Source organism: Megalobrama amblycephala, linkage group LG8 (assembly GCF_018812025.1).
Source record: "Megalobrama amblycephala isolate DHTTF-2021 linkage group LG8, ASM1881202v1, whole genome shotgun sequence".
Taxonomy (NCBI): Eukaryota; Metazoa; Chordata; class Actinopteri; order Cypriniformes; family Xenocyprididae; genus Megalobrama; species Megalobrama amblycephala.
The window spans coordinates 201809-227853 of record NC_063051.1 but is presented as its reverse complement, the minus strand read 5'-3'; the positions used below and the strand labels follow the sequence as shown (position 1 = coordinate 227853).

The window sequence follows — 26045 nt, the reverse complement described above, 5'->3', positions numbered from 1 at the left end:
TCCTTTTAAGATCCAAGAAAAATGTCAAATGAGGCCATAGTACCTGATAGAAACAGCCTCAGAGAAACACTTGAAACACTGAGCTGCCTACCTAGACAGCATTATTATGCATCATGAGCACACTCCAAAAATGTGTTCAACATGCTGCTTGATAAAATACCTTAATTTTGCCAGAATCTAAGGTGTCCTTCTTGGATAAGGCAATCCCAGAATGCACTGTGGTGAGCTGGAAGACAGAGGGAAATGATGATTATTAACATACATTTTATTTAAAACTGAAAAGTAAAAATAGATCCATCTAATTAAAAATTGGCTATTTCACCCAATATGTGTGTCTGCTATACATGTTTGTGCTTAGCAACATGCCAACATCAGACTTGAATTAGGAACAAATTAGTTCAACATAGCTACGTTTTACTAAAACGAGGGAACGAATTAGTCCAACGTGGCTACTGCGATTTACTAAAACGAGGGAACGAATTAGTCCAATGTGGTTAAGATTTACTAAAACGAGGGAATGAAGTAGTCCAACGTGGCTACTATGATTTACTAAAACGAGGGAACGAATTAGTCCAACGTGGCTACTACGATTTACTAAAACGAGGGAACGAATTAGTCCAATGTGGTTAAGATTTACTAAAACGAGGGAATGAAGTAGTCCAACATGGCTACTACGATTTACTAAAACGAGGGAACGAATTAGTCCAACGTGGCTACTACGATTTACTAAAACGAGGGAACGAATTAGTCCAATGTGGTTAAGATTTACTAAAACGAGGGAATGAAGTAGTCCAACATGGCTACTACGATTTACTAAAACGAGGGAACGAATTAGTCCAACGTGGCTACTACGATTTACTAAAACGAGGGAACGAAGTAGTCCAACATGGCTACTACGATTTACTAAAACGAGGGAACGAATTAGTCCAATGTGGTTAAGATTTACTAAAACGAGGGAATGAAGTAGTCCAACGTGGCTACTACGATTTACTAAAACGAGGGAACGAATTAGTCCAATGTGGTTAAGATTTACTAAAACGAGGGAATGAAGTAGTCCGACGTGGCTACTACGATTTACTAAAACGAGGGAACGAATTAGTCCAACATGGCTACTACGATTTACTAAAACGAGGGAACAAAGTAGTCCAACGTGGCTACTGCGATTTACTAAATCGAGGGAATTAATTAGTCCAACGTAGATATGATTCACTAAAATGAGGGAATGAAATCTTACTTTGTGGCCACGATTATGCCTAAAAAACTTTTCAAATGTTTGAGTATACACAAATTTTTTTTTTTTTTTTTTTTAGAAATTTGAGATTTCTTTATCTGATCCAACATCTCAATTACGAGACTTCAGCCTTCAGTCCGCCTGGTCTTTTTCACACTGGCCCACTGTCTCGGCCAACTGCCAGGCCAAAACATTTCAATCACTGCCATTAATTAGGCCAAAAAGGAATTTGGAATGTTAATGTCCCGCCCCAGTGTCTTTCAGTTCCTCCGGTTCACATGCTAATTTATGCAAAGAGACGGTGCCGCCACCCCACCGCTTTGCCATGGCAGTCCATTCTTTTGGCCTGCCCTGGTGACCCCCGTCTGCCAGACATGAACCACACCATCACATGCTGGGATGGCCATCATCTGTGTAGATTAGAAGGCATTACAACAATGCAAAAGTCTATATGTCTATATATACTAAATATATATGTGTGTGTATATTATATATATACACACACACTATCGGTCAAGTTTGGATTAATTGAGATTGTTTATGTTTTTGAAAGCATCTCTTCTGCTCAACAAGGTTGCATTTATTTGATCAAAAATACAGTAAAAAATATTGTAATATGAAATATTATGAAATTTGTTTTCTGTTTGAATTTATTTTAAAATATAATTTATTCCTGTGATCAAAGCTGAATTTTAAGCATCATTACTCCAGTCTTCAGTGTCACATGATCGTTTAGAAAGCATTCTAATATGCTGATTAGCTGCTCATGAAAAATTTCTTGAATTTTTTCTATTACCTTACAGTACCATTTAAAATCTATGGCCCATGAAAATAGTAATCAAACAGTAAATCGGTATTACAGTATATTTATAGTTCCTACCACTCAATATGATGAATATGAGTGATTTCATTCACCTTGTTTTGAAATAAGCATGAGCAGGTTTCGTCTTTACACATTCTTGATTTCTAACTGAACACTCGTTTAAGATGGCAGGAAGGCGGCCATTTTGTTTGGTCCTTTTCCCTCCCTTTCTTGCTTTGCTAGCAGACAACATGTAGTATTTTTTAAGGCAGACAGCTGGGAAAGCTACGTTCAAATTCAGCGATTTACTTCAGGCAATTAAATGGCATGCCACACCACAGGCGTGTGAAGGTTGCAAGGAGCCACTTGTGAAAAAATGGGCAGTATTTCGTTGTGCGGCTCACCTCTGCTTCATGCCAGGACTTCTGCCTGCCAGAGAGTCACAAATTAGCATGCTACTATTGTGCATATTGTAATACATATTGTGGATTATTTTGCTAATCTTTCAAAAGCAAAGTAGAAAGAGACAAAGAAGGAAATACTGAAACTTCCCTCTGCACTTTAAGGTGTTTGTAAACCAACGTCGATAAATGGAAAGGTGGAGTCCAGTGTTATACTTTATAATGTATGATTTTGATTAATAATAGTTTAATAAAACATGTAAATGTTGGCAATATAAATATATGTATATTGTATAATTATTATGAATATATAAATATGTATATATTCATAATTAATGAATAAATAAATCATTTTTAAATAAACAATTTTTGGGATAAATAAATAATTTTGTCATGTAATATTTATTTATTTTGCACTACTGATATTTCATTTTATTTGTTAATAAATTGTTAATAAAAATGTTATTACTGTTATATAACTACTATGTTATATATGTTACTATTTTGTTTATTTTATATTGCACAATTTTTTTATAAAGCATGTTGGCAATAAGAATGTACAGTTTGTTGCACTGAAAATTTTAATTAATACTTTTAGTGTCTCTTCTAAATAAAACTTATTATCCTAAAAAGAACAATATGAATACTAAACATTATGAAAGGCACAATTTTGTATGACTCATAATAAATAATGTCTCTCTCCCTCTTTCTTTCATCCCCGTCCAGACCCGGTGAAGAAACTAAAGCCACGACATGTTTGTTTGCTGTCCCTAAAGCTGAGGTAGTAGATTGAATAGTTGTGGAGTATAAAACCTCCCTTTGAGATAACTATACAATCTACTGTCTTTCTTACGGAGGCAGATTAACCAGCTATCAACTGAAGAAACTGAGGAAACACTCTGGCCCTTTAAATAATGTTTGAAGTTACTCTGTGCTCTGTGGAGTTTGTGCTCCCGTACAGTGAAACTGCAGATCTGTGTGTATCTACAAGCTGAGGTAGTAGGTTGTATAGTTTGTGGGAAGGATCACATCCTATTTGGGTGATAACTATACAGTCTATTGCCTTCCTTGTGAGACACAATGAGCGAGAGTAAAAACATTTGATCATTTTGAACACCAACAGAAAGAGTTACTGGAGTGTTTTAACCAGTCTGGACTGAATGGAAAACTTTATTTAAAGGGATAGTTCACTCAAAAATGAAAATTCTGTCATCATTTACTCACTCAGGTTGTTCTAAACCTGTATGAGTTTCTTTGTTCTGTTGAACACAAAAGAAGAATGTTTGAAGAATGGGGGTAACCAAACAGTTTCTGGTCCCCATTGACTTTCATTTTTTTTCATCTTTTACCCCCCTTCATACTATGAAAGTCAATGGGGACCAGAAAGTGTTTGGTTTCCACACATTCTTCAAAATACCTTCCTGTATATTCAACAGAAGAAAGAAATTCTTTCTTTTAGTTGAAAAAGTTTAGATCAACTCGAGTATGGGGTGAACTATCCCTTTAAAACAGGTACCGAAAAACTAATATAAAGCATTAAAGCATCATATTTGATTTTTTATAAATACTTTCTTAGTTTATTCTGCACTGTTATGTTATTTAATTTTATTTTACATTACTATATTTTGCACTACTGATATTAAATTTTTCTTGTTAATAGATTAATATTACTTAAGTTTATTTTACATTGCACAATTTCTCACAGTTATGCTGCAAACACACTGGCAATAAAAATGTAAAGTTTTTGTCATCCTAATAAAGTACACTAAAATTGAAATTATTTTTTATGGGTGATACTTTTAGTGTATCTTCTGAATAAAACGTATAATTCTTATATATATATATATATATATATATATATATATATATATATATATGAATACTGCATGAACATAATGAAAGACAAATTATTGAATTATATACTTAAGCACATTTTTATTTATTGCTCACTTCACATAATTGCTTCAAAATGGGAAAAAAAAACTATAGTAGCTTTTTAGGAAAGGTGCAACATGAACATATAAAGCTTGTTTACACATCACTGCAGGCTCTTCTTTGTACTATAGTACAACCATATTATTGGGCACTAAATTACACACTCCTCTATTATCCAGATTCAGCTATAAGACACATCCTACAGTTACTCTCAGACTTTGACAGTGGTGTTTGGAGGAGCCCTACTGGCACAACAGTGTAACTGCAACCTGTCAGTTAGATTATTAGTTTAGGTCAGAAAAGCCTGAAAGGTTTGAAAAATCTTGCAATTACATTCTAAAAAAAATATCATATAAATCCCCCCTTCTTTTGGTATGTTCTGCAGTAAATGGAAAGGAGTTAAATAATACCATTGACTTCCACCTGTGGACTGATTCTCACATGAATTCGTCCATCATGGCTGTCTGTGGTATTACTAGCAGGAGTGTTTATATCTGCCTGCTGCTGTTGACCAATCACTTTCCTCCAAATCTTCCTGTACTCCTGCTTAATCTTAGGGATTCTGAAGGCATACACTACAGGGTTAACCATTGAGTTGGCATGAGAAAGGAGAATGCCAAAGTACACAGCGAAGGATGGTACATGTATATTCTGGTTATAGTATGTGATGGCTTGTATCAAGTGTAATGGCAGCCAGCAAACAATAAAAAGAGCCAAAACCAAAACCAGAGAGCTGGCCAGTTTGTGTTCCTTCGGGGTATATGCACCAGTTTCAGCCGCCACACCTGCTCTCCCCCTCGACTGTCTCCTAATTTTAAAAAAGATGTAGCAATACAAAGTAATCATGACTGCCAGTGGAGGAAGAAAACACCCCTCAAAGATGAAGTGGACCAGGTATGAAGCAGGTATAACAGCAATGAATTGACAGTCTATAGAGGTGGAGTTGTAATGTGTCAGTGTGTCATGGTTGTACCATCCAAACATCGGTAAGAAGCCCAGAACAGAAGCCAGAATCCAGCACAAAGCGGCGATGATCCATGAGCGCTTCTTAGTGACTGTAGTCTTGTACCTGCCAGAGAGAAATATTTCTTAAAATGAAAGACCTTTTAAAGGTGTAGTAAGTGATTTCTGAGAAACAATGTTGACATTTGAAATCAACCCAAACAAACACATCCCTCCCTTCATTGCTCCACCCCCAAAATGCAAGAACGTGCAATGCAAGAGCGATGTCTCTTTATCATAGCTGAGCAAAGATGACGAACAAACCACAAGCAAGAACAAAAAATGAACAAACAGAACACAAGAGTATATTCAAGCAGGAGCACAGCAGCTCCGGACAAACAATGACACTCAAAACTCTCCTGTTACTATAGCATTACAACAACAGGATATCTTGCTTTTATAAAACAGCAAAACCAGTTACTCAAGTACGGAGCAGAAACAACGCATCCTTGGCATCAAAAAATCACATCTCATTTTTTGCACATAGTATACTTTATTAGCATGATATTTAGTGAGTTTGGTCAGTTAAAATCACTGTCTTAGTACATTAAGCCACGTTAGCGTTTTTCACGTTTTAGAATGTCCCAATCGATCTGCTGTAACGTTAGTTCAACTTTATTTTAAAATGGCAGGACCATTTCTGACATTTCAGAGTTGTTTCTAGTGGCATATTATATTGAGTTTATCTACTGAATTTTTGAGTTTCAAAAATATTCTTGGTCTAGAAACAGAGTAGCCTAATTTTTTATAGGTAGAATTTTAAATTTTATATAATTTATATAGCCTATTTAAAATACATCAATGATGATGCAGTCATCTGGGTGGTAATTTCCGTCCAAATTAACGATCTTTAGTTCTTGCAGTCTGTTTTAACTAAGTAATTGATGTATTTTAAATATATAAATTATACACAATTTAAAATTCTACCTGTAAAATAATATTCTGTTTCTAGAGCAATAATATTTTTGAAACAGCAAATTCAGTAGATAAACTCAATAATATGTCACTAGAAATAACTCTAAAATGTCAGAAAAGGTCCTGCCATTTTAAATTAAGTTAAACTAATGTTACAGGAGATCAATTGCTGTAGACAGTGCTCTATAATAAATTAGAGTAGGCTATCATTAGTTTTGTTCTGCTAATTATTATTTCATACCCATAAAAATAATTAGTAACTGCCAGATAATGATCACCTGCTTTTTCCCGTCATGGCTAACGTTAGGCGTGTTATCTTAGCTAATAACATTTATTAATTAACTTATGAAGCCCACATATAACGTTAACGTTATCGATCCATCAGATCCTGTAGGTTCTGTTCTAGTACAGTTTATTGCTGAACAACTCATTTTGTTCAGCAGTACAGAAATCGAAAATTTGAAACAGAAATCGAAAATTAATAGTTAGTTATCTTCAATCTTCAATCCACTCAGAGAAGCTGTCAATCACAACTGTCAATCAAAACGACACGCCTCGTTTCTACAGAATCAAATTGCTAGCTGAAAATCAAACATATCACAAAAATGAACAATACATATATATCAGCGTGCTAACAACTACCTTAAATGAGCAAAACCATCTTTCGGAAAATTTTATTGGAAGTGTAATTTATTTATTTTTTTATTTTGACTCAAGTCCCATTCATGTCCATGGAGAGGGCAGGGTTTATAACCTGTACTGCATCCAGCCACCAGGGGGCAATCAAAGAGCCCGCAGCTTCACTTTTCAGGACGTATGAGGCACACCCGGTTCATAACCCTTTTTTTTCCAGACCTTTCTCTTTTGTAATGCCTCTCAGCAATCTTTCTTCAGATCTCCCACTTGCTCACTCTCTCTCCTCCCCCATTACGAGTATTTATGCTCCTTACTGCTGATTGGCAAGGGTGTTTTAGTGCTCGGTCTTTTCCACATTCAACAGCATTTCTCAGAAATCATATTAATCCTGCATTGCGGTGCCAAACTATACAGCGTTAAATGATGCGGTGTCTTTGAATGTTACAGTTAGATGCTTAGCAACAGATAACCAATTGCATACTATTTTTAATTATAAATATGAAATGTTCACAATCAATGAGCTTTGTTAATGTATTTGATTTAGTATTTCACCTAAACATCTCACAAAATTTTATTAAATTTTAATTTTATACAAAAGTATTTTATATTAAAGCAAAAACAAAACTGTTTTTGTTTGAAATGTTTCTAAATTCTAAAACTTTCTCTTTAATTTCCAGTTTTAAATAAAGAAAATTCAATATTTTAATGTTTTTTTGTGTTCTGAATGTGAATATAATAATTTAAAAAAAGTTTCATTACAAATTATGTCAGAAAAATAATTAAAAAGTCCAACTGAGAAATTAATGAATAAATTTGAATCAATAAATTTGTTCCAAAGAGCATCTTGAGCTTCGAAAAAGCAAGCTAATGAGCAAGCTTTTGCTAACGAAAGCAAGAAAAAACGCACAAAGGAGTCATTCATCTTTAAGTATTTAATAATTTGACCTAAAGATGGCACAGAATCCTATGTGTCCAAACTCTCCAATTATGTAAAATATGATAACTAAGGATACCTAAATTGCATTACATTAATTTAAAGTTAAAAAAACAAAAGCTGTTTGTGTATTCAGCAACATTGACATATACTGAAGTCTATTCAAAATCATCTGGAGGCTGACTCACCTGAATGGGATACAGACTCGCAGATAGCGATCCACAGCAATGGCCAGGAGGGTGACCACTGATGATTGCAGCGGGACGATCAGGACACAACAGATGAACAGACACGCATGGAAAGGGATCTTCACATGGACGTCCACAACCACAGCCAGAGGAATGGCCACGGCTCCAACCAGGAAATCTGCCATCGCCAGTGACACAATCAGGCAGAAAGTGGTTTGGTTCAGGGCTCCACTCCTCCACACGGCCCACATCACCAGCACATTGCCCAGACAGCATCCCACAGCGATGAGCACCTCAAGAGAGATGTAAATGAACCTCCACCTAAAACCATGTTAACAGGACTGGAAACTTCTCTACGAGTGTTAATGAGAGATGCTGTTTTATGTAAAGAGGAAACATTGTGGCTATATATATCTATACTCTCTGCTAAAAAACTTTCACACCCACAGGACTCTTCCGGAAGAGAGTCATTTAGTGGTTTTAGATGTTCAACCTTAACCTGATATTTGTTTTGTAAAGTTTTACTTGACTAAGGCCCAATTTCTGCAGTGTAAAAGTCTGCCCTAGTAAAAAATAAACAAAATATTTGAAATACATTTATTTTATGCCAAATATAATACAAATACATATTTATGTACTTTATATAAATATCCTGCAATTGTACTTTTAGTATACTAAATTGATATACTTGAAGTCTGCTAAACTGGAACAACTAATTTTGTATTTAATGCACTTTAGTTATCAAGAAATTGTGCTGAGGTCCAACTAAAGATATACTAAGTATATTTGATTGTAATAAAATGGAACTATTGCCAGTATACTTTAGGTACACTTTAAATACATTGCATTTAACCCCTTCAGACCTGAATTATGTTCCACTGAGCAAAAAAAAAAAAAAAAAAAAAAAAAAAAAATGTATCAACTTGAATTTTGCTTTAATGTATAAATGAGTCTAAAAAAAAGATTTGTGCAAACTCTTTTTTTTTAATTAGATTTTTTTCATGTCCACTACAATGCACATCAGGGCTTAAGCAACAAAAAATTGCCATATTTTAACCATACACAATATGTGAACTATAGCTAGGGTTGCCAACTTCTGGAAAGGAAAATAAGGGACAATCGTGGTTCTTTATAGGAAAATAAGGGACAGAATAAGGGACACTCAAAATATTTGTATTATACCACACAGTGTATGTCATTTCACTATCTGCAGTTAAGTATGTGTATAAAAGATGCATAAAAGGTTCTCAGACATAAACACATTTGGGTAAATTTGTGTCAAAATCAACCAAATTTCAGAAACTTTCCCTGCTCAAATTTTTGATTTATTTTTTTTCTAAAGAAAGACAAACATAAATCAAGAAGAAAGCCAAAATATTAAATGTAATGGATGTATATTTACTGAGTAATCCAATATTTTGTAGAGGGGAATTACAATTTTCACCTGAGATTTGGAGTCAGATTACGGGGGGTAAAATGACTTTAGAACAACATATTTTACACAGAGATTGGTAGGACTGTTAGTTCAATCTGCTGACGTTAGCAATCTTTGTTGCATTATATGCCAACAGTTCAAAAATGGCAAAAAGCACTTCTTGTGTTTTTCGCCCAAAGTTTGCATTTCTGTAACTCATTACAGATATCCTTTTAGATTATAATTCTTAAGAAACTTTTCTTTTCTTAATTTTTAAGTCCCAATATGTTTAATTTCCAGAGAAAGGGATCTCAGTGCACCTCCAATAGTGAACATTGGTACACATTTTTTCTGAAGAACAAATAATGTTGAAACTATAAATGTATCGTTTTCTATCAACACAATTGGACATTCCTGTCCGAGTGCCATAAATAGTATTTTTCCGAAGTTTGTGTGCCTGTAATTCTAAAAGTATTAAAGATATCTCAATATCCATCTATATTCTCATTCTTAAGAAACTTTTCTAGGCCCTATATGTAGGGCTCCATGCTCAAATTGTTTCTATATATATATAGCTACACCAACGGATATTAAACATCAACCTCTATTCAAAATCATAAACCATAAACAACAACAACAAAAAAAATGTCAGCAAGATAGGCCTACATAGATGGCATAAAATTTGAAAGCATAATAACTGAACATCTTTAAAATTTCAGCCAATAAAGCATTTTTTTAAACAATGGTACTTAAAAGTTTGAACTAAATGTTGTTGCAACCATGTATGAATAAATAAAAATGAATATTTTTCAATTAAAGAGAAGTAGAGAATTATGGGCTGCTTTTGGTGTTTGAGACTTTATTATTTTGTGTTTCAATAATGAGGTCCAATAGGCTACTTAAATGAACGTAACATGTTTTTTTCTCTATTTAACAACATTAGCAATAGTGAAAGACGACTTCCCTTTTTGATCACGTCTTCTCTCAGGGAGATTGCATTTTTTCTTGCGTGGCTGAATGCTGAAATCAAACCGTGAACAGTGAAAGGGATTTACCATTACCGCGAGACCCGCTTGCTGTGAAGCCGACAGAGAAGTCTGCTTGGTCTTAAAGCCTTCCGCGAACGGCTATGTTGTCAAATTTGTCACAAACGAATGATTAATTCTCAAATTAAAACGCATGCCTGAGAATATGGGACAAACTGAAAAGATATTGACTGATGAAAGGCATACGGAACGCTTCTTTGATGCCTTAAATACGGGACGATTCCGTATTATACGGAACGGTTGGCAACCCTACTTGTGAGACACAATGAACGAGAGTAAAAAAGTTCAATTATTTCGAACACCAAGAGAAAGAGTTACTGGAGTGTTTTAACCAGTCTGGACCTAATGGAAAACTTTATTTAAAGGGATAGTTCACTCAAAAATGAAAATTCTGTAATCACTTACTCACTCAAGTTGTTCTAAACCAGTATGATTCCCTTTCGAAAGGCAACTCTACTCTGCGTTTACCGGATATGAGGAACGTCACACGTGAACCGATGTCTGAAAGCCAAGTATCAAATCTCTCCAATCTTATTGGCTGGTGATAGCCTATAACATCATCATAGCATGACCCGGAAGCATATAATGAGCGCCTAGAGAATCAGTCAATATCTTTTCGTCTTTCGGGATTGTTTTGTCTGATCACGATTTCATTGAATCCGGTAGGGGAATCTTATATTATGCCTTACAAACATTTCAGAGAGTGTGTTCATCTATGTCCCAGGTTTTGACACTTGATATACACATTCTGGGCGTTTTCTGTCTGGGAGAGGAGCGCGCATAGACAGTGCTTGAGGGTTTGAGAGACGTGTTGAGGATGAGTTGTTGGATGATGATGACGTTTTTTGAAGTCATCGCGTCCGGCAGTGAGCGCTCTTCTGGCTGCTGTTTATGCGGAGCAGTTAGAGCTTGTGGGATGCGTGTCTGACAGGCTGCAGCTGCCTTGGGGGCGCGTTAAGAAAGGGACCGCACGTGGACGGCTCAACGAGTGGTTCCTTTCTGTCCATAGCTCTGCAGCTCCCGTGAGCCTTCCATTCCTTCCTGATCTCCATTGTTTGATATCGGGACGGGCATGGAAAAACCCTTGCCGTTCAAATCTGATCTGAATATATATATATATTTTATTTATGTAACATGCTCAGATGCTTCTTACACTCAGACTGATGACCGATGGCTTTAGACTGATGGCTGGGCCCATGGTGATTATTTTTCTGATGGCCCGCTTTTCCGGTTTGGTAATGAGAGGCTCTTTTAGGCTTAAAAGAACCCTAGATTCCATCCTTTCATGTGGAAAATGAGGAATCTTCGGTCTTCGAGCCACAGAAAGGTAAGCTGGGTCTATCATAGGTGTGATTGGCAAAGGACAAAAAAGCAGGAAACTATACGGTGCACTTACCATGGGGGCGGGGCTTTGTTATGGGGAGGGGCTTGTGGAGGGGCGTGGCTTGTTTTTGTACTTTTTTTATGATAAAGTTATGTAAAATAACTGCTCAGTGCTGCAAAACAGACAACTCTGCTAATGCTAACTTAATTCTATATAAACTATTAGGGGTGTGACGAGACGTATCTCACGAGACGAGACAAGATAGCGAAATACACGACTAGAAAAAATATTCTGCAGGTGTATTTGAAATGTTTTAACTAATCATCTTGTAATGAATGTCATTTCAGTTCTACTTTCTGAGTATGAATTATCATATGTGGTAAAAGACAACAATACTCAAGTACTGTAAAAGGTTTTGCCACTAACTCAACTGACTGACTTCTCTCCTGTATGATTTCAGTCTCTTCAGACCTTACTGTACATGATTTATGAGCTTCTACAACTTTAGACCTCCTACCTGAACTCCTTTCCACAAACTGATCATAGAAATAAAAACAGTATGAATAAAAATGGTAACACTTTACAATAAGATCTCATTTATTAACATTAATGTATTAACCAACATCAACTAACAATGAGCAATATCTTTGCTGCAGTATTTATTAATCTTTGTTTATGTTAGTTAATAAAAATAGTCATTCATGGTTAGTTCATGATAGTTCCCAGTGCATTAACTAATGTTAACAAATGAAACCTTACTGTTTGTGCTTAGTAAGATTAAGAGAAAACTGTTATTCATTTTTATGGTAACACTTTACAATAAATGCAACCATCGCACTCTCTCAATATTCAAAGTGCAAATAAGACCAAATTTTTCTTTGATACAGAGCTAAGAGATGGTTACAACTACACTGCCCAGCCTAAAATAGCTTTCATATTGAGAGATATCTGCATTCATCAGGGAGCCGCTTTCAAATGCGGGGTATTGAAATCGCGTTTGAATGCGCGCTCGCGTTTACTTTCATTTTTGTGAACGCGCGTACTCTGTGAATGTGGAGCGGCAGCGCCCGTTATCCAACTGAATTAAATGTTTTTTATTTAAATACAAAGCAAAACGACAGTGGAGGCGTAATGTAAGCGTAGCGGTGGCATATTCTTTCCTAATCATCCTAACACTCTGTCATGGCAACATCACAGACTACTTTTCGCCTCGACGAGAAATCTCGTCACAATTTAGTCTCGCTCGTCACACCCCTATAAACTACATAACAGCATAGGCCTATTAGTTACTAGCCTAAACTGGACGGAGACACGGAGCGCCCTGTAGCTCACTGACCTGCCTGCGTTCACAATTTACACGGTGCAGATGGGAGGGAGAACGGCTGACTACACAGTTTATGGGAATAAATTGTGTATTTCCCTCACAATTGTCACAAAAACTCACTAATCTGTACACTGTCTGTCTAGTCTCTCTGCGCGTTGCTTTGCGAGATCATGCGGCGCGATTTTTTTTCCCCTCACTGTATGCGCATTCATAACGGTGCGCGTACACTTTGAACTTCAATCGTAACAAATGATTGGACTACTTGCGGAGTGACATGACGACATGAATCAGAGGCACAAAAAACGTTGACAGCGGTGAGCGGTCATTATGTTTACCAATACTCGACCCATCGCAACCGCCGCAACCCCCCCCCCCTTTTTTTTTTTTGCATGATTTACGAGAGCATAATTTTCAGGTCGGAAAAGCCGTATTTCCGGATTTTTCCGGAAGAATCACAACCCTGGTCTATATTTTATGTTTTAAAATATGTCGACCAACCTTGTTTTTCATGTATAGTTTTCCAGAGCATGTAGACAGCCAGGAGGCTGGTCCGTCTCGAGCTGAGGCTCAGAGACAGGGCCAGAGGTCCAGTATGGCCGCTCAGGCGCCTCCTCCTTCTTGGAGCAAGTCGCAGAGACGGCGGGACTCAAGGAGGAAGAAGCAGGTTTTAAGGGAGGTGATCGATCGCAGACACCAGCACCGCCAGTAATCGATTCCCTCTCTTCGCGAGGACGACTTTACACCTGCCCTCGCCCCTTCTTCCTCCGCCTCCTGGGTTTTGGATTCGTTCAACATACTCAGGCGCTTCTTAAACAGTCAGGCTGACGGCTGGGCCCTTGATGAATATTTTTCTAAATGCCCGCCTTCTGGCTTGATAGTGAAAGAGGCTCTTTTAGGCTTCAAAGAACCCTAGATTCCATCCTTCCTTGTGAAAGAAAAGGAAAAGAGGAGTCTTCGGTCTTCGAGCCGCAGGAAGTTAAGCTGGGTCCATATTTATGTTTCTAAATATGTTGACCTTGTGTTCCTGTATAGTATGTAGTCAGAAAAAGTAAGGGTTTTTTTGGGCAAACTGAAGTTTGTTAGGTTGGTTAGAACAATATTTGTGCAGGCCACAAAATGGCCGCCTCTTAGCCACCATTGTATTGAATAGCTGCTCTGGTGTTAGCTAGAGTAAGTCTGATTTAGCACTCGTCACTTCAGTTAATATTTATGTCTAGTGTCGGCCTTAATCGGCCACCTGACATTGTTTGCTTGTTGAGCTTCACTTTATTTCCCCTTTTATTCAGTGGAATTCAGAGGTGAAGCATTGCTATGCTTCGTGTGGCCCTGTAGGCCTACATCTTAGCGGCCCAGGCTAGGACTAGGATTAGGTGTTTATTATTATAATCACCCTTTGTATTACTATCCCTTGGTAGGTTGTATAGTTCCTAGTTCTGGCCTCCTCCTGAGGGAGTTGTAGGCCATATGCCCATTTCCTCTTGTTTATTGTGTAGGTGCAATGGCTGAGGACAACAGCTAAGGTAGTAGGCTGTTATGAGCTTTCCTGATGCCGTGGTCTCAGGTGGTAGGCCCTTATCTTTGCGTAGATAAGTGTATGCAGTGTATGCTAGGACTCACTCTCTAGAGCTTGATTCATGCTATGAATTTGTCTTTCCCCTGAGCCCCTTGAATTAACATTCAAGTTTGAGTTTACGGTGCTAGCTTATTTTTAGCTTCCGTTCTCTAGGGTTCAGTACAGATGTTTAATTCTGTTTGGTGAGAGCATTTATCCTTTTCAGGATAGCATGTTGTTACGTTCCACGTATGTTTTTGTATTTTGTTTTTCCCTCCCTCTCTTTTCTTTTTTTGTTATCTATCTGTCGAATTTTAGGTTGACGGTAAAGCGGTGCTCATCTTGGTGACGTCATGATGCTCTGACGTCCTAACCAGCGTTCTGCCAATCTGCGGGTGGCTGATCATTTAAAAGGCTTTGGCGGCATTCCACTTGCAGTGAGCGTTTGGGCTCGGACCTCACTCACGCTTGTCGAGCCAGAGCCAGCCAACCTTTGTGTCTGCGAACTGTTTATTTAGTCTGTGGTTTATTGAGACAGCACCTGGTTGTTTGTTTCTGTGTAATAGTTAAGCTGACGGAGTTAGAGAGTGATACAAGTCTCGTGTTAAATGTTTGAACCCATTCGAATTCTGGCGTGAAGTCATTATCTGTCAACCGAAGGGTTGACCGATAATGAAACCTTTTGCTGCGGACAGCTCAGAGATAACACCAACCTCACTGACCATTGTTAATTCCGTATAGTGCGTGTCGGCTCGATTTGGTAGCTAGCAATTAATGTTAGTTATAATGTGGGTGCTCGCCTCCCTTGTATTTTTGTTTATTTATTTAGTGGAGTTTAGTTAAGGCGCCGCGCCGAAGTTTTCGGTTTTGTTTCTACATTTTATTTTTGGTAGTTAGTTTAGGGGCGTGGGCGCTAGTTAGTGGGTTTTGTTTTGATTATTTCTTTTCTTTGGCGACATCCTCGTTTTTTTCTTACTTTCATTGAGTTTATGTCTTACTTGTGTTGACTTATTTCTACCGTGTTAATAAATATCGGATATTAATTGCATCCCTTGTTGTTTGGTTTGTTCCTCCCCACACCGCAACAGCTGCATCTCATTTAAATGTTGCGGTCATTCCATTTAACAACTTTAAGCACGTAACATTTATTGGTGGCAGCGGTGGGATATCCTCTTTAGGATATCTTATTCTTGTGGAATGAATTTCTGAGATGCACTGTTGCTGGTGGATCAGATCAGATAATAAGGGTTGTTCGGGTAGTCGGTGAGGGCATGTTTTGTTGACTGACGTCAAAATTTTGGGGGCTTAGCGTACAGTTCAATTATTATGGCTGACTTTGATTTGGAATAACTTTGTGAGTGCACCAACTGTCGAACAGCTAGATAAATGTCGTAAGGACGATTTATTAGACGTTGCGGCGCATTTTAACATTAAAGTTTCGAAACAGCAGCTTAAGCGCGAAATCAAAAAGGTTGTAGTGTGTGGCTTGAGGGAACTGGGTGTGCTTAAACTGGCTGATAGTTCCGAGCAGAATCCAGGTTCTGATGGTGGCGCTTCGTGGATTGGTGAGGAGGAAGCGAGTGAAATTGCTGAGGCGGAGGGTTCCGATGCCAAAGCTGTTTTGCCGCCCTTCGATCCTTTTTCTCCACCCGTGATTGGGACTGGAGGTGACTCGCGGCTCAAGTATTGCTTGGCAGTCCAAGCGGAAGAGCGCGAGAGGGCAGCGGAGCGTAAGGCCCAGCTGGATCTGCAGCTCCAAGTTCGCCGGATGGAAATAGAGGCGGACACGCAAATCAGATTGCGGGAGTTGGAACTGAAAGCAGCCAGAGATGTCGCAGTTTCCCCGGTGCCGCTTGTGTCTACTGCTCAACCTACGCAGACTGCTGCTGTTACGACTGGTGTGAATACGGCGAGTAATACGCTGGATGTGAGTAAACACATTTCTCTTGTTCCACAGTTTAGAGAGTCAGAAGTTGATTCATACTTTAATGTATTAGAACGAATTGCGTCTGCTTTAAATTGGCCTAGAGATGTGTGGCCTTTGCTGCTGCAGTGCAAGTTAACAGGAAAAGCTCAGGAAGTTTGTGCTTCTTTAACATTAGAAGATAGTTTAAATTATGATGTTGTCAAAACGACAATTTTGAGAGCTTACGAACTCGTACCTGAAGCGTACAGGCAGCGTTTTAGAAACCATAAAAAGAGCACGAGTCAAACGTTCGTAGAATTTGCTAGAGAAAAAGGTATGTTGTTTGACAAGTGGTGCACCTCAAACAAAGTTTCGGATTTTCAGGCACTTCGTGAGTTAATTTTGTTAGAGGAATTCAAAGGTTGTATTCCTGATCGTATCGTTGTCTACTTAAATGAACAAAAGGTGGTATCGTTGTCTCAAGCGTCTGTTCTAGCTGAGGAGTTTGCGTTGACGCATAAGAGCATTTTTGCTCCCGTTCGTACTGACAAAGTTTTATCTAGTTCCGTTGCTTCGAAAGATCAGTCGCGTTCGAAAAATGTTCCAAAGCCTAAGGAAGACCGAGAGTGTTTTTACTGTCATAAGCCGGGTCATCTCATTGCTGATTGCATTGTTTTAAAGCGCAAACAGCAAAGTAACACTTCTAAAAGTGTTGCTTTTGTGAAGTCTGTTGATATTGTTAATTGTAAGCTCGGTGATGAGTTAGATGTTGGCTATCAACCTTTCGTTATGAAAGGATTAGTATCTGTCAGTGATCAGTCTTCGGATCAGGTAAAAGTGACTATGTTGCGTGACACAGGGGCGATGCAGTCCTTTATAGTGGCTGGTGCACTGCCGCTCTCAGAACAGACTTTCTGTGGTACCCATGTGTTAGTGCGAGGCTTTGAAATGAACATTATGAAAGTTCCTTTGCATCATTTATCTGAAGTTGGATTTGTTTACGGGGTTTGTTAAAGTCAGCGTGCGTGACAGTCTCCCTGTGCATGGAGTAAGTTTCATCCTGGGTAACGACATTGCAGGTGGAAAAGTCGCGCCGCTGTTAGAGGTTTGTGATAAGCCTGTTCTGTCTGAGTATACTGACGAATTGTCCGAGAAGTTTCCCGAAGTTTTTCCTGTTTGTGCCGTGACGCGAGCGCAGGCTCGTAAATTTGCTGATGCAGATGACTTGTCTTCTACGTTTATGTCACCTATTATTATAAATGACACTTTGCCAGTTGAGGAGGGTAAGCCAGCGGATCAAGCTCTCATTTTGCAGTCAGAAGAGGTGAAATTGTCAATGACTCGTGAAAAAATGATTACAGCTCAGAAAGAAGATTGTTCCTTGCGGAAATGCTTTTCCTCTGTTGTTCCTTTGGAAGTGGCCAAGGAGAGGAAAGCCGCTTACTATATCGAGAACGGGTTGCTGATGCGTTGGTGGTGTGCAGATGTTGCGTGCGATAGTGAGTGGACTTCTGTACATCAAATTGTCATTCCTGTATGTTACAGACAGACTGTACCCTCTCTAGCTCACGATCATGATTTGTCTGGACATTTGGGCGTTAAGAAAACGTATCATCGAATTTTGAAACATTTCTTTTGGCCCCGAATGAAGGCTGATGTAACGAAATTCTGTAAAACTTGCCAGACTTGTCAGTTTTCAGGTAAGCCAAATCAGGTGATTCCGCGTGCACCGCTTGTTCCTATACCAGTGATGGGGGAACCGTTCGAGCATGTTATTGTTGACTGTGTTGGACCGTTGCCTAAGTCTAAGAGTGGTAACCAATACTTGTTAACAATAATGTGCGTAGCGACGCGCTTTCCAGAAGCTATTCCGCTTAGGAAGATTACAGCGCCAGTGATTAGTAATGCACTTGTAAGATTCTTTTCTATGTTTGGCCTTCCGAAAGTGGTTCTGATCAATCTGATCAAGGTACTAACTTTTTGTCAAGAATCTTTGGTCAGGTGTTGACGACCTTAAATGTTTCTCATCAAACTTCAAGTGCCTTTCACCCAGAAAGCCAAGGAGCTTTGGAACGGTTTCACCAGACGTTAAAAGCGATGTTGCGATGTTATTGCATGGAAACGGGTAAGGACTGGGACGAGGGCATACCTCTACTCTTGTTCGCTGTCAGAGAGGCAGTACAAGACAGTTTGGGATTTAGTCCTGCCGACCTTGTATTTGGTCATACGGTGAGGGGTCCTTTAAAGATGCTTAAAGAAGATCTGTTATCCTGTGAGCCTAGTACTAAAATTCCTGTGCTTGACTATGTAAGCAAATTTCGTGAGCGATTGCACAAGGCTTGTTCAACGGCAAAAGAGTCATTGTTGAGTGCGCAGGTGGCCATGAAACGTCAGTTTGACCGTAAAACGGTTCAGCATCACTTTAAAGAAGGTGACCAGGTGCTGGTTTTATTGCCAGTTGTGGGTTCTGTTCTGTCTGCACGATTTTCGGGTCCATATGAAGTGATTAAAAAATTGAGTAACACTGATTATTTGATCCGAACTCCTGAGCGCAGAAAGAAATCTTGTGTATGTCATGTGAATATGCTGAAGGAGTATCATGTCAGAGGGTCGTTACAAGCTGTTGAGAAGGTGGATGAGCTTACTACCTCTGCCGCTCTTATATGTGAGGTGGCTGATGTCCCTAGTCAAGATAATGACGATGGAGTGTTAGTACGCCACACATATCAGCAGTGTGTTAAGCTGAAGAACTCTGAAATGTTGAGTGATTTGACTTTTCATCTGTCTCATTTACCTGATTACCAGAGAAATGATGTTGAAACATTAATTCACGATTTCTCCTTGTTATTTCAGGATGTTCCGTCTCGAACTACAGTCTTACAACATGATATTGATGTAGGTCATGCCGTTCCTATTAAGCAACGAGCTTATAGGGTTAACGCTGTTAAACGTTCTGTAATGAAAGCTGAAGTCGAGTATTTACGCGAAAACGGTCTCGCCAAGCAGAGTTTTAGTCCGTGGAGTTCCCCATGTCTACTGGTGACAAAAAGTGACGGATCCGCTAGGTTTTGCACGGACTATCGCAAGGTAAATTCAGTTACTGTTCCCGATAGTTTTCCGTTACCCCGTATGGAAGATTGTGTAGACAATCTGGGGTCTGCTAAATTCGTCAGTAAACTATTTTTACTGAAAGGTTACTGGCAAGTGCCATTGACGGCTCGAGCGTCAGATATTTCTGCTTTTGTGACTCAGGACGACTTCATGCAATATTGCGTTATGGCTTTCGGCATGCGCAACGCACCAGCTACGTTCCAGAGGCTCATTAATATTGTGCTTGCTGGTGTTCGAAACTGCAATGCATATCTGGACGACCTTGTGATTTATTCATCCAGCTGGTCCGCACATGTTGCAACGTTAAGAGAGGTGTTTGAACGCCTTCAGAATGCCTCGCTGACATTAAATCTTTCTAAATGTGAATTTGGTCAAGCTACAGTGACGTACCTGGGCAGAGAAGTGGGTCAAGGGCAGGTAAGACCTATAGAAGCCAAGGTCACTGCGATTGCAGAATTTCCAGTTCCGACCACGCGAAAAGAACTTCGCAGATTTCTGGGGATGGCCGGTTATTATCGTAATTTTTGTAAAAATTTCTCCACTGTGGCCAGTCCGCTAACTTCACTCCTCAGCCCGTCACGTACTTTTATTTGGAGTAATGACTGTCAAAATGCTTTTGATAACATCAAAGTTTTATTATGCAGTACGCCTGTTTTGACAGCTCCTGACGTGGGAAAAGGCTTCAAGCTGGAGATCGATGCAAGCTCGGTCGGTGCAGGTGCAGTGCTTGTACAGGAAGACGCAAATGGTATTGACCATCCTGTGTGTTATTTCTCGCGCAAGTTTAATAAACATCAGTTAAACTATTCTACCATCGAGAAGGAAACGTTAGCTTTGCTGTTGGCCTTACAACACTTTGATGTTTATATTAGTTCAAGTAATTTGCCTGTGGTTGTATTCACTGATCACAATCCTCTGGTGTTTTTAGCACGTATGAACAATCAGAATCAGCGATTGATGCGCTGGTCCTTAATCGTGCAGGGTTACGATTTAGTGATTAAGCACAAGAAGGGGTCAGAAAACATAATTGCCGATGCTCTATCTAGGGTTTACTAAGCTGGGAATAGGGCTTAAAGAAGAGAAGAAGAAAAGTGTTCTTTTTCTTTTCTCTTTTTTTTAGGGGGGGGAGTGTTACATTCCACGTATGTTTTTGTATTTTGTTTTTGTTTTTCCCTCCCTCTCTTTTCTTTTTTTTGTTATCTATCTGTCGAATTTTAGGTTGGGTTAATTTAGCCAACCTTTGTGTCTGTGAACTGTTTATTTAGTCTGTGGTTTATTGAGACAGCACCTGGTTGTTTGTTTCTGTGTAATAGTTAAGCTGACGGAGTTAGAGAGTGATACAAGTCTCGTGTTAAATGTTTGAACCCATTCGAATTCTGGCGTGAAGTCATTATCTGTCAACCGAAGGGTTGACCGATAATGAAACCTTTTGCTGCGGACAGCTCAGAGATAACACCAACCTCACTGACCATTGTTAATTCCGTATAGTGCGTGTCAGCTCGATTTGGTAGCTAGCAATTAATGTTAGTTATAATGTGGGTGCTCGCCTCCCTTGTATTTTTGTTTATTTATTTAGTGGAGTTTAGTTAAGGCGCCGCGCTGAAGTTTTCGGTTTTGTTTCTACATTTTATTTTTGGTAGTTAGTTTAGGGGCGTGGGCGCTAGTTAGTGGGTTTTGTTTTGATTATTTCTTTTCTTTGGCGACATCCTCGTTTTTTTCTTACTTTCATTGAGTTTATGTCTTACTTGTGTTGACTTATTTCTACCGTGTTAATAAATATTGGATATTAATTGCATTGTTTGGTTTGTTCCTCCCCACACCGCAACAGCTGCATCTCATTTAAATGTTGCGGTCATTCCATTTAACAACTTTAAGCACGTAACAATGTATATTACAAAGCGTTATGTTTGCTTTGGATTCTAGTTTTTGCCCTACACGTATGTGAGCTTTACTCTAGTGCTGCCACTGGTTAGTACCTGTTCTCATAATAGTAGGCTTGTGTTAGCCTCTGTTTAAAAGCATGGTGACTATTGTACTCCCCATTTAGGATTTTTGGTGTTTCACTGAGTGCATCACCTTTTGGACTGCACACTCAGGTTGAGTGTAGGAACCTCACTTTGTTTGGTTTCTGTTAGCTCCCTTTAGTTTGATCATTGCCACAACAGCTATATTGCATATACTGTAGGAGTTGTAGGCTCTAGTGGATTGAGCCTCCTTCTAGTATAGCAGCTTGTGTTTTACAAGTGTTGTTGGTAGATGTTCATGAGTTTGCTCACTTAATTAGCACTGCCACAGGTCTGTTTGAGGTAGTAGGACATCTTTAGGCCTCCCTCAGACCATGGTAGCCCCCTGTTATTGTGTTCTGGAACATTGCCTGTTGGAATGTGTAGACTTAGCTCAGGTTGTGTTAAGCTAGTTACCCACAACTGATTGTTGGGTTTAGAGCTGGTCCCCTTTGAGCTTGGTCCCTGTTATAACCACTAGCTGGCGCCATGTGTTGTTTGGAGTTGTAGGCCCCGCTAAGGCCTCTTTTCAGATGGCATGTTGGCACAGTTCTGTGTTGGCTTTGTTCCATCACTGCCATTGGCCACGCCCTTATCTGCTAGGAGTAGGCCTTCTGTGAGGCCTCTCTCAGAGTATTGTGGCGGAGTGTGTACTCCTCTTGTTTTAAGAGTAAAAGGTGTTTTACTGAGTGCATGGCCTGATGGCTTGTGTGGACGTGATAGCCACTAGCTGATGCCATGTGTCTGCGAGTTGTAGGCCTTCTGGGCCTCCTGTTTAGCATGTTGGCGTTCATTTTGTGTACTCCTCTCACTTAGAGAGTAAAGTGTTTTACTGAGTACATTGCTGAGTGGCTGGCCTCTAAGGGTGAGGCCCTCTGGGCCTCCTTTGAGAGCATGTTGGTGTATGTAATAGTGTACTCTTCTCGCTTAGAGAGTTAAAAGGTGCTTTACTGAGTACACTGCTGGGTGGCCATGGCCCCAGGTGATTTATTGAACCTCTCTGTAGTTCGGTTCTTGTCCTTCCTGGAGCTTAAAACGCTGCCACGAGCTGATGCCACGTGTCTGTCTGAAGCTATAGGCTCGTTTTGGGCCTCCTTTAGATCATGATGGCATATGTTGTACTCCTCTTGCTTTAAAGAGTAAAAGGTGCTTTTACCGAGTACACTGCTTGTAGAATTGTATTAGGTGGACTGTTATGTGGGCACTCTCCATTCTTATCTGCTGTTACTGTCATGTGGTTGATTCTTGCTGCCAGCAAGATAGGTGTTCAAGGTGCATGGCCTTGACAGGCCGCCATTGGGTATTTTCCCACTCCCACTTCTGGGGTTGTGACTAAGCAGAATAACATGTATGAGTTTCTACTCCACGTACAACTATTGTCATGTTGTAGGCCCCTCTCTGGCCTCCATGATTATGTGCCTACAGTATGATCTATCTGTTAGGTTGAGCTTTGTACTCCCCTGCTAGGGTGGTCCTGTATAGTGCTTAGCTCCCTAAGCTGGTCATTGGTTGAAGGCTTCCATGAGGCCTCCCGTTTGAGGACCAGCCCCCAGGCTGGTTTGTGCTCCCCTTTATCAGGGTTTCTTAGCGCACAGCCTCCTCAGTGCAAATAATCAGGGGCAAAGTAGATCCTAGGATTGAGCAGAGTATACTCCCCTCAATAAGAGGGTAAAGAACACTCAGCTGAGTTCTGCTCTTCAGGATGCCTGTCTCTACGCGCAGGTTTGATTTGCTTACTGCCTTTTGCAGTCGCTCTTACTCGCTGTCTTCTCTGAAGTCAAAGACTAGGTTTGTCCTCTGTCAAACCAGGTCGGCCTCCCTGGCGGGATTTGGGGTGACTATGCTCCCCTTCTAGTAACTGGCCGGGGTTCTATTCAGATCCCTGGCCACATTCCCTTAAAGGGACCTTCTTTCTGGGGAAGATTTGGTCCCAGAAGCCTTGGAGCGGCCTTGGTAGGCCTTCTGCGGAAGACCACTTTGAGGCTTATAGCTTGGGCTGTTGGCTGTAGGGAATGCTGTCACTAACAGCCTTGGTGTGACCCGAGGGTGAGTTGCTGGCGTTTCTTTCGAAACTGCTTTACGTTTGTCTAGCCATTGTGGTATGCACTCCCCTCAAGCATGGCAGCGTGGGTATAACGTGTATATGCGGTAAACGCAGAGTTTCGTTCCCTGTTCTTAGGGAACCATGGTTACATACGTAACCTGAGACAGTTTCTCTGTTCTGTTGAACACAAAAGAAGAATGTTTAAAGAATGGGGGTAACCAAACAGTTTCTGGTCCCCATTGACTTCCATTTTTTTCTTCTTCTTTCCCCCCTTCATACTATGAAAGTCAATGGGGACCAGAAACTGTTTGGTTTCCAACATTCTTCAAAATACCTTGCTTTATGTTCAACAGAAGAAAGAAATTCATTCAAGTTTAGAACAACTTGAGTGTGGGGTGAACTATCCCTTTAAAACAGTTACAGAAAAACTGATATAAAGTATTAAAGCGTCATATTGTAGTTTTTATAAAGATTAGCTACTTTCTTTGTTTACTCATTACTACTGCTATTTAATTTTACTTGTTAATAGATGAATATTACTAAGTTTATTTTACATTGCACAATTTCTCACAGCTATGCTGCAAACACACTGGCAATAAAAATGTAAAGTTTCTGTCATCCTAATAAAGCACACTAAAATTTAAATTATTTTTATGGGTGATACTTTTAGTGCCTCTAAGTAAAACGTATAATTCTAAAAAATATATATATATGAATACCGCATAAACATAATGAAAGACAAATAAATGAAGTGTGCTTATGTACATTTTTATTTATTGCACACCTCATATAAGTGCTTCAAAAAGAAAAAAAAGAAAAATCTATTGTAGCTTTTCAGGAAAGGTGCAACATGAACATATAAAGCTTGTTTACACATCACTGCAGGCTCTTCTTTGTACTATAGTACAACCATATTATTGGGCACTAAATTACACACTCCTCTATTATCCAGATTCAGCTATAAGACACATCCTACAGTTACTCTCAGACTTTGACAGTGGTGTTTGGAGGAGCCCTACTTGAACAGTGTAACTGCAACCTGTGTATGTTAGATTATTAGTTTAGGTCAGAAAAGCCTGAAAGGTTTGAAAAATCTTGCAATTACATTCTAAAAAAAATATCATATAAATCCCCCCTTCTTTTGGTATGTTCTGCGGTACATGGAATGGAGTTAAATAATACCATTGACTTCGACCTGTGGACTGATTCTCACATGAATTCGTCCATCATGGCTGTCTGTGGTATTACTAGCAGGAGTGTTTATATCTGCCTGCTGCTGTTGACCAATCACTTTCCTCCAAATCTTCCTGTATTCCTGCTTAATCTTAGGGATTTTGAAGGCATACACTACAGGGTTAACCATTGAGTTGGCATGAGAAAGGAGAATGCTAAAGTACACAGCGATGGATGGTACATGTATATTCTGGTTATAGTATGTGATGGCATGTTTCACGTGTAACGGCAGCCAGCAAACAATAAAAAGAGCCAAAACCAAAACCAGAGAGCTGGCCAGTTTGTGTTCCTTCTGGGTATACGTACCAGTTTCAGCCGCCACACCTGCTCTCCCCCTCGACTGTCTCCTAATTTTGAAAAAAATGTAGCAATAGAAAGTAATCATGACTGCCAGCAGAGGAAAAAAACACCCCTCAAATAAGAAGTGGACCAGGTATGAATCAGGAATTACAGCAACGAAATCACAGTCTATAGAGGTGGAATTGTTATTTGTCAGTGTTTCATGGTTGTACCATCCAAACATCGGTAAGAAGCCCAGTACGGAAGCCAGAATCCAGCACAAAGCGGCGATGACCCATGAGCGCTTCTTAGTGACTGTAGACTTGTACCTGCCAGAGAGAAAAAAGAGAAATATTTCTTAAAAATTAAAAAACTTTTAAATTGAATTGGCACACTGTAGTGGATACTGGAAATGTTTCTCTGTGCATTAAGGTCTGAAAGTGCTTCTATTTCACATTGTTTTCTCAAATAATTATCTATATATTATGCTAATAGATGAAGAAAACCCGATATTTCCTGTGTGTCTAAGAGTTTTGGATGTGTGCAAACGTGTTAAACAACTAAGCATTTCTAAATTGCACTACAGTAATTTAAAGATAAAACACAAGCTGTTTGTACTTTCAACAAACTTAAAGCCTATTGTGCATATCATTTCAAAATCATCTGGAAGCCGACTCACCTGAATGGGATACAGACCCGCAGATAGCGATCCACAGCAATGGCCAGGAGGGTGACCACTGACACTTGCTGCGGGACGATCAGGAC

General features: G+C 39.4%; 1 protein-coding gene across 1 annotated transcript; it reads right to left on the bottom strand.

The window, feature by feature from the left end:
- Positions 1 to 4100: 4100 nt before the first annotated feature.
- Positions 4101 to 26038, bottom strand: adora4a (adenosine A4 receptor a; the record flags this gene model as incomplete). Its single annotated transcript, XM_048198499.1, has 5 exons — positions 4101 to 5438; positions 8045 to 8337; positions 25308 to 25348; positions 25514 to 25609; positions 25960 to 26038. Coding segments are annotated over 5 exons (1179 nt in total), but the record flags the coding sequence as incomplete, so codon positions are not given.
- Positions 26039 to 26045: the final 7 nt, after the last annotated feature.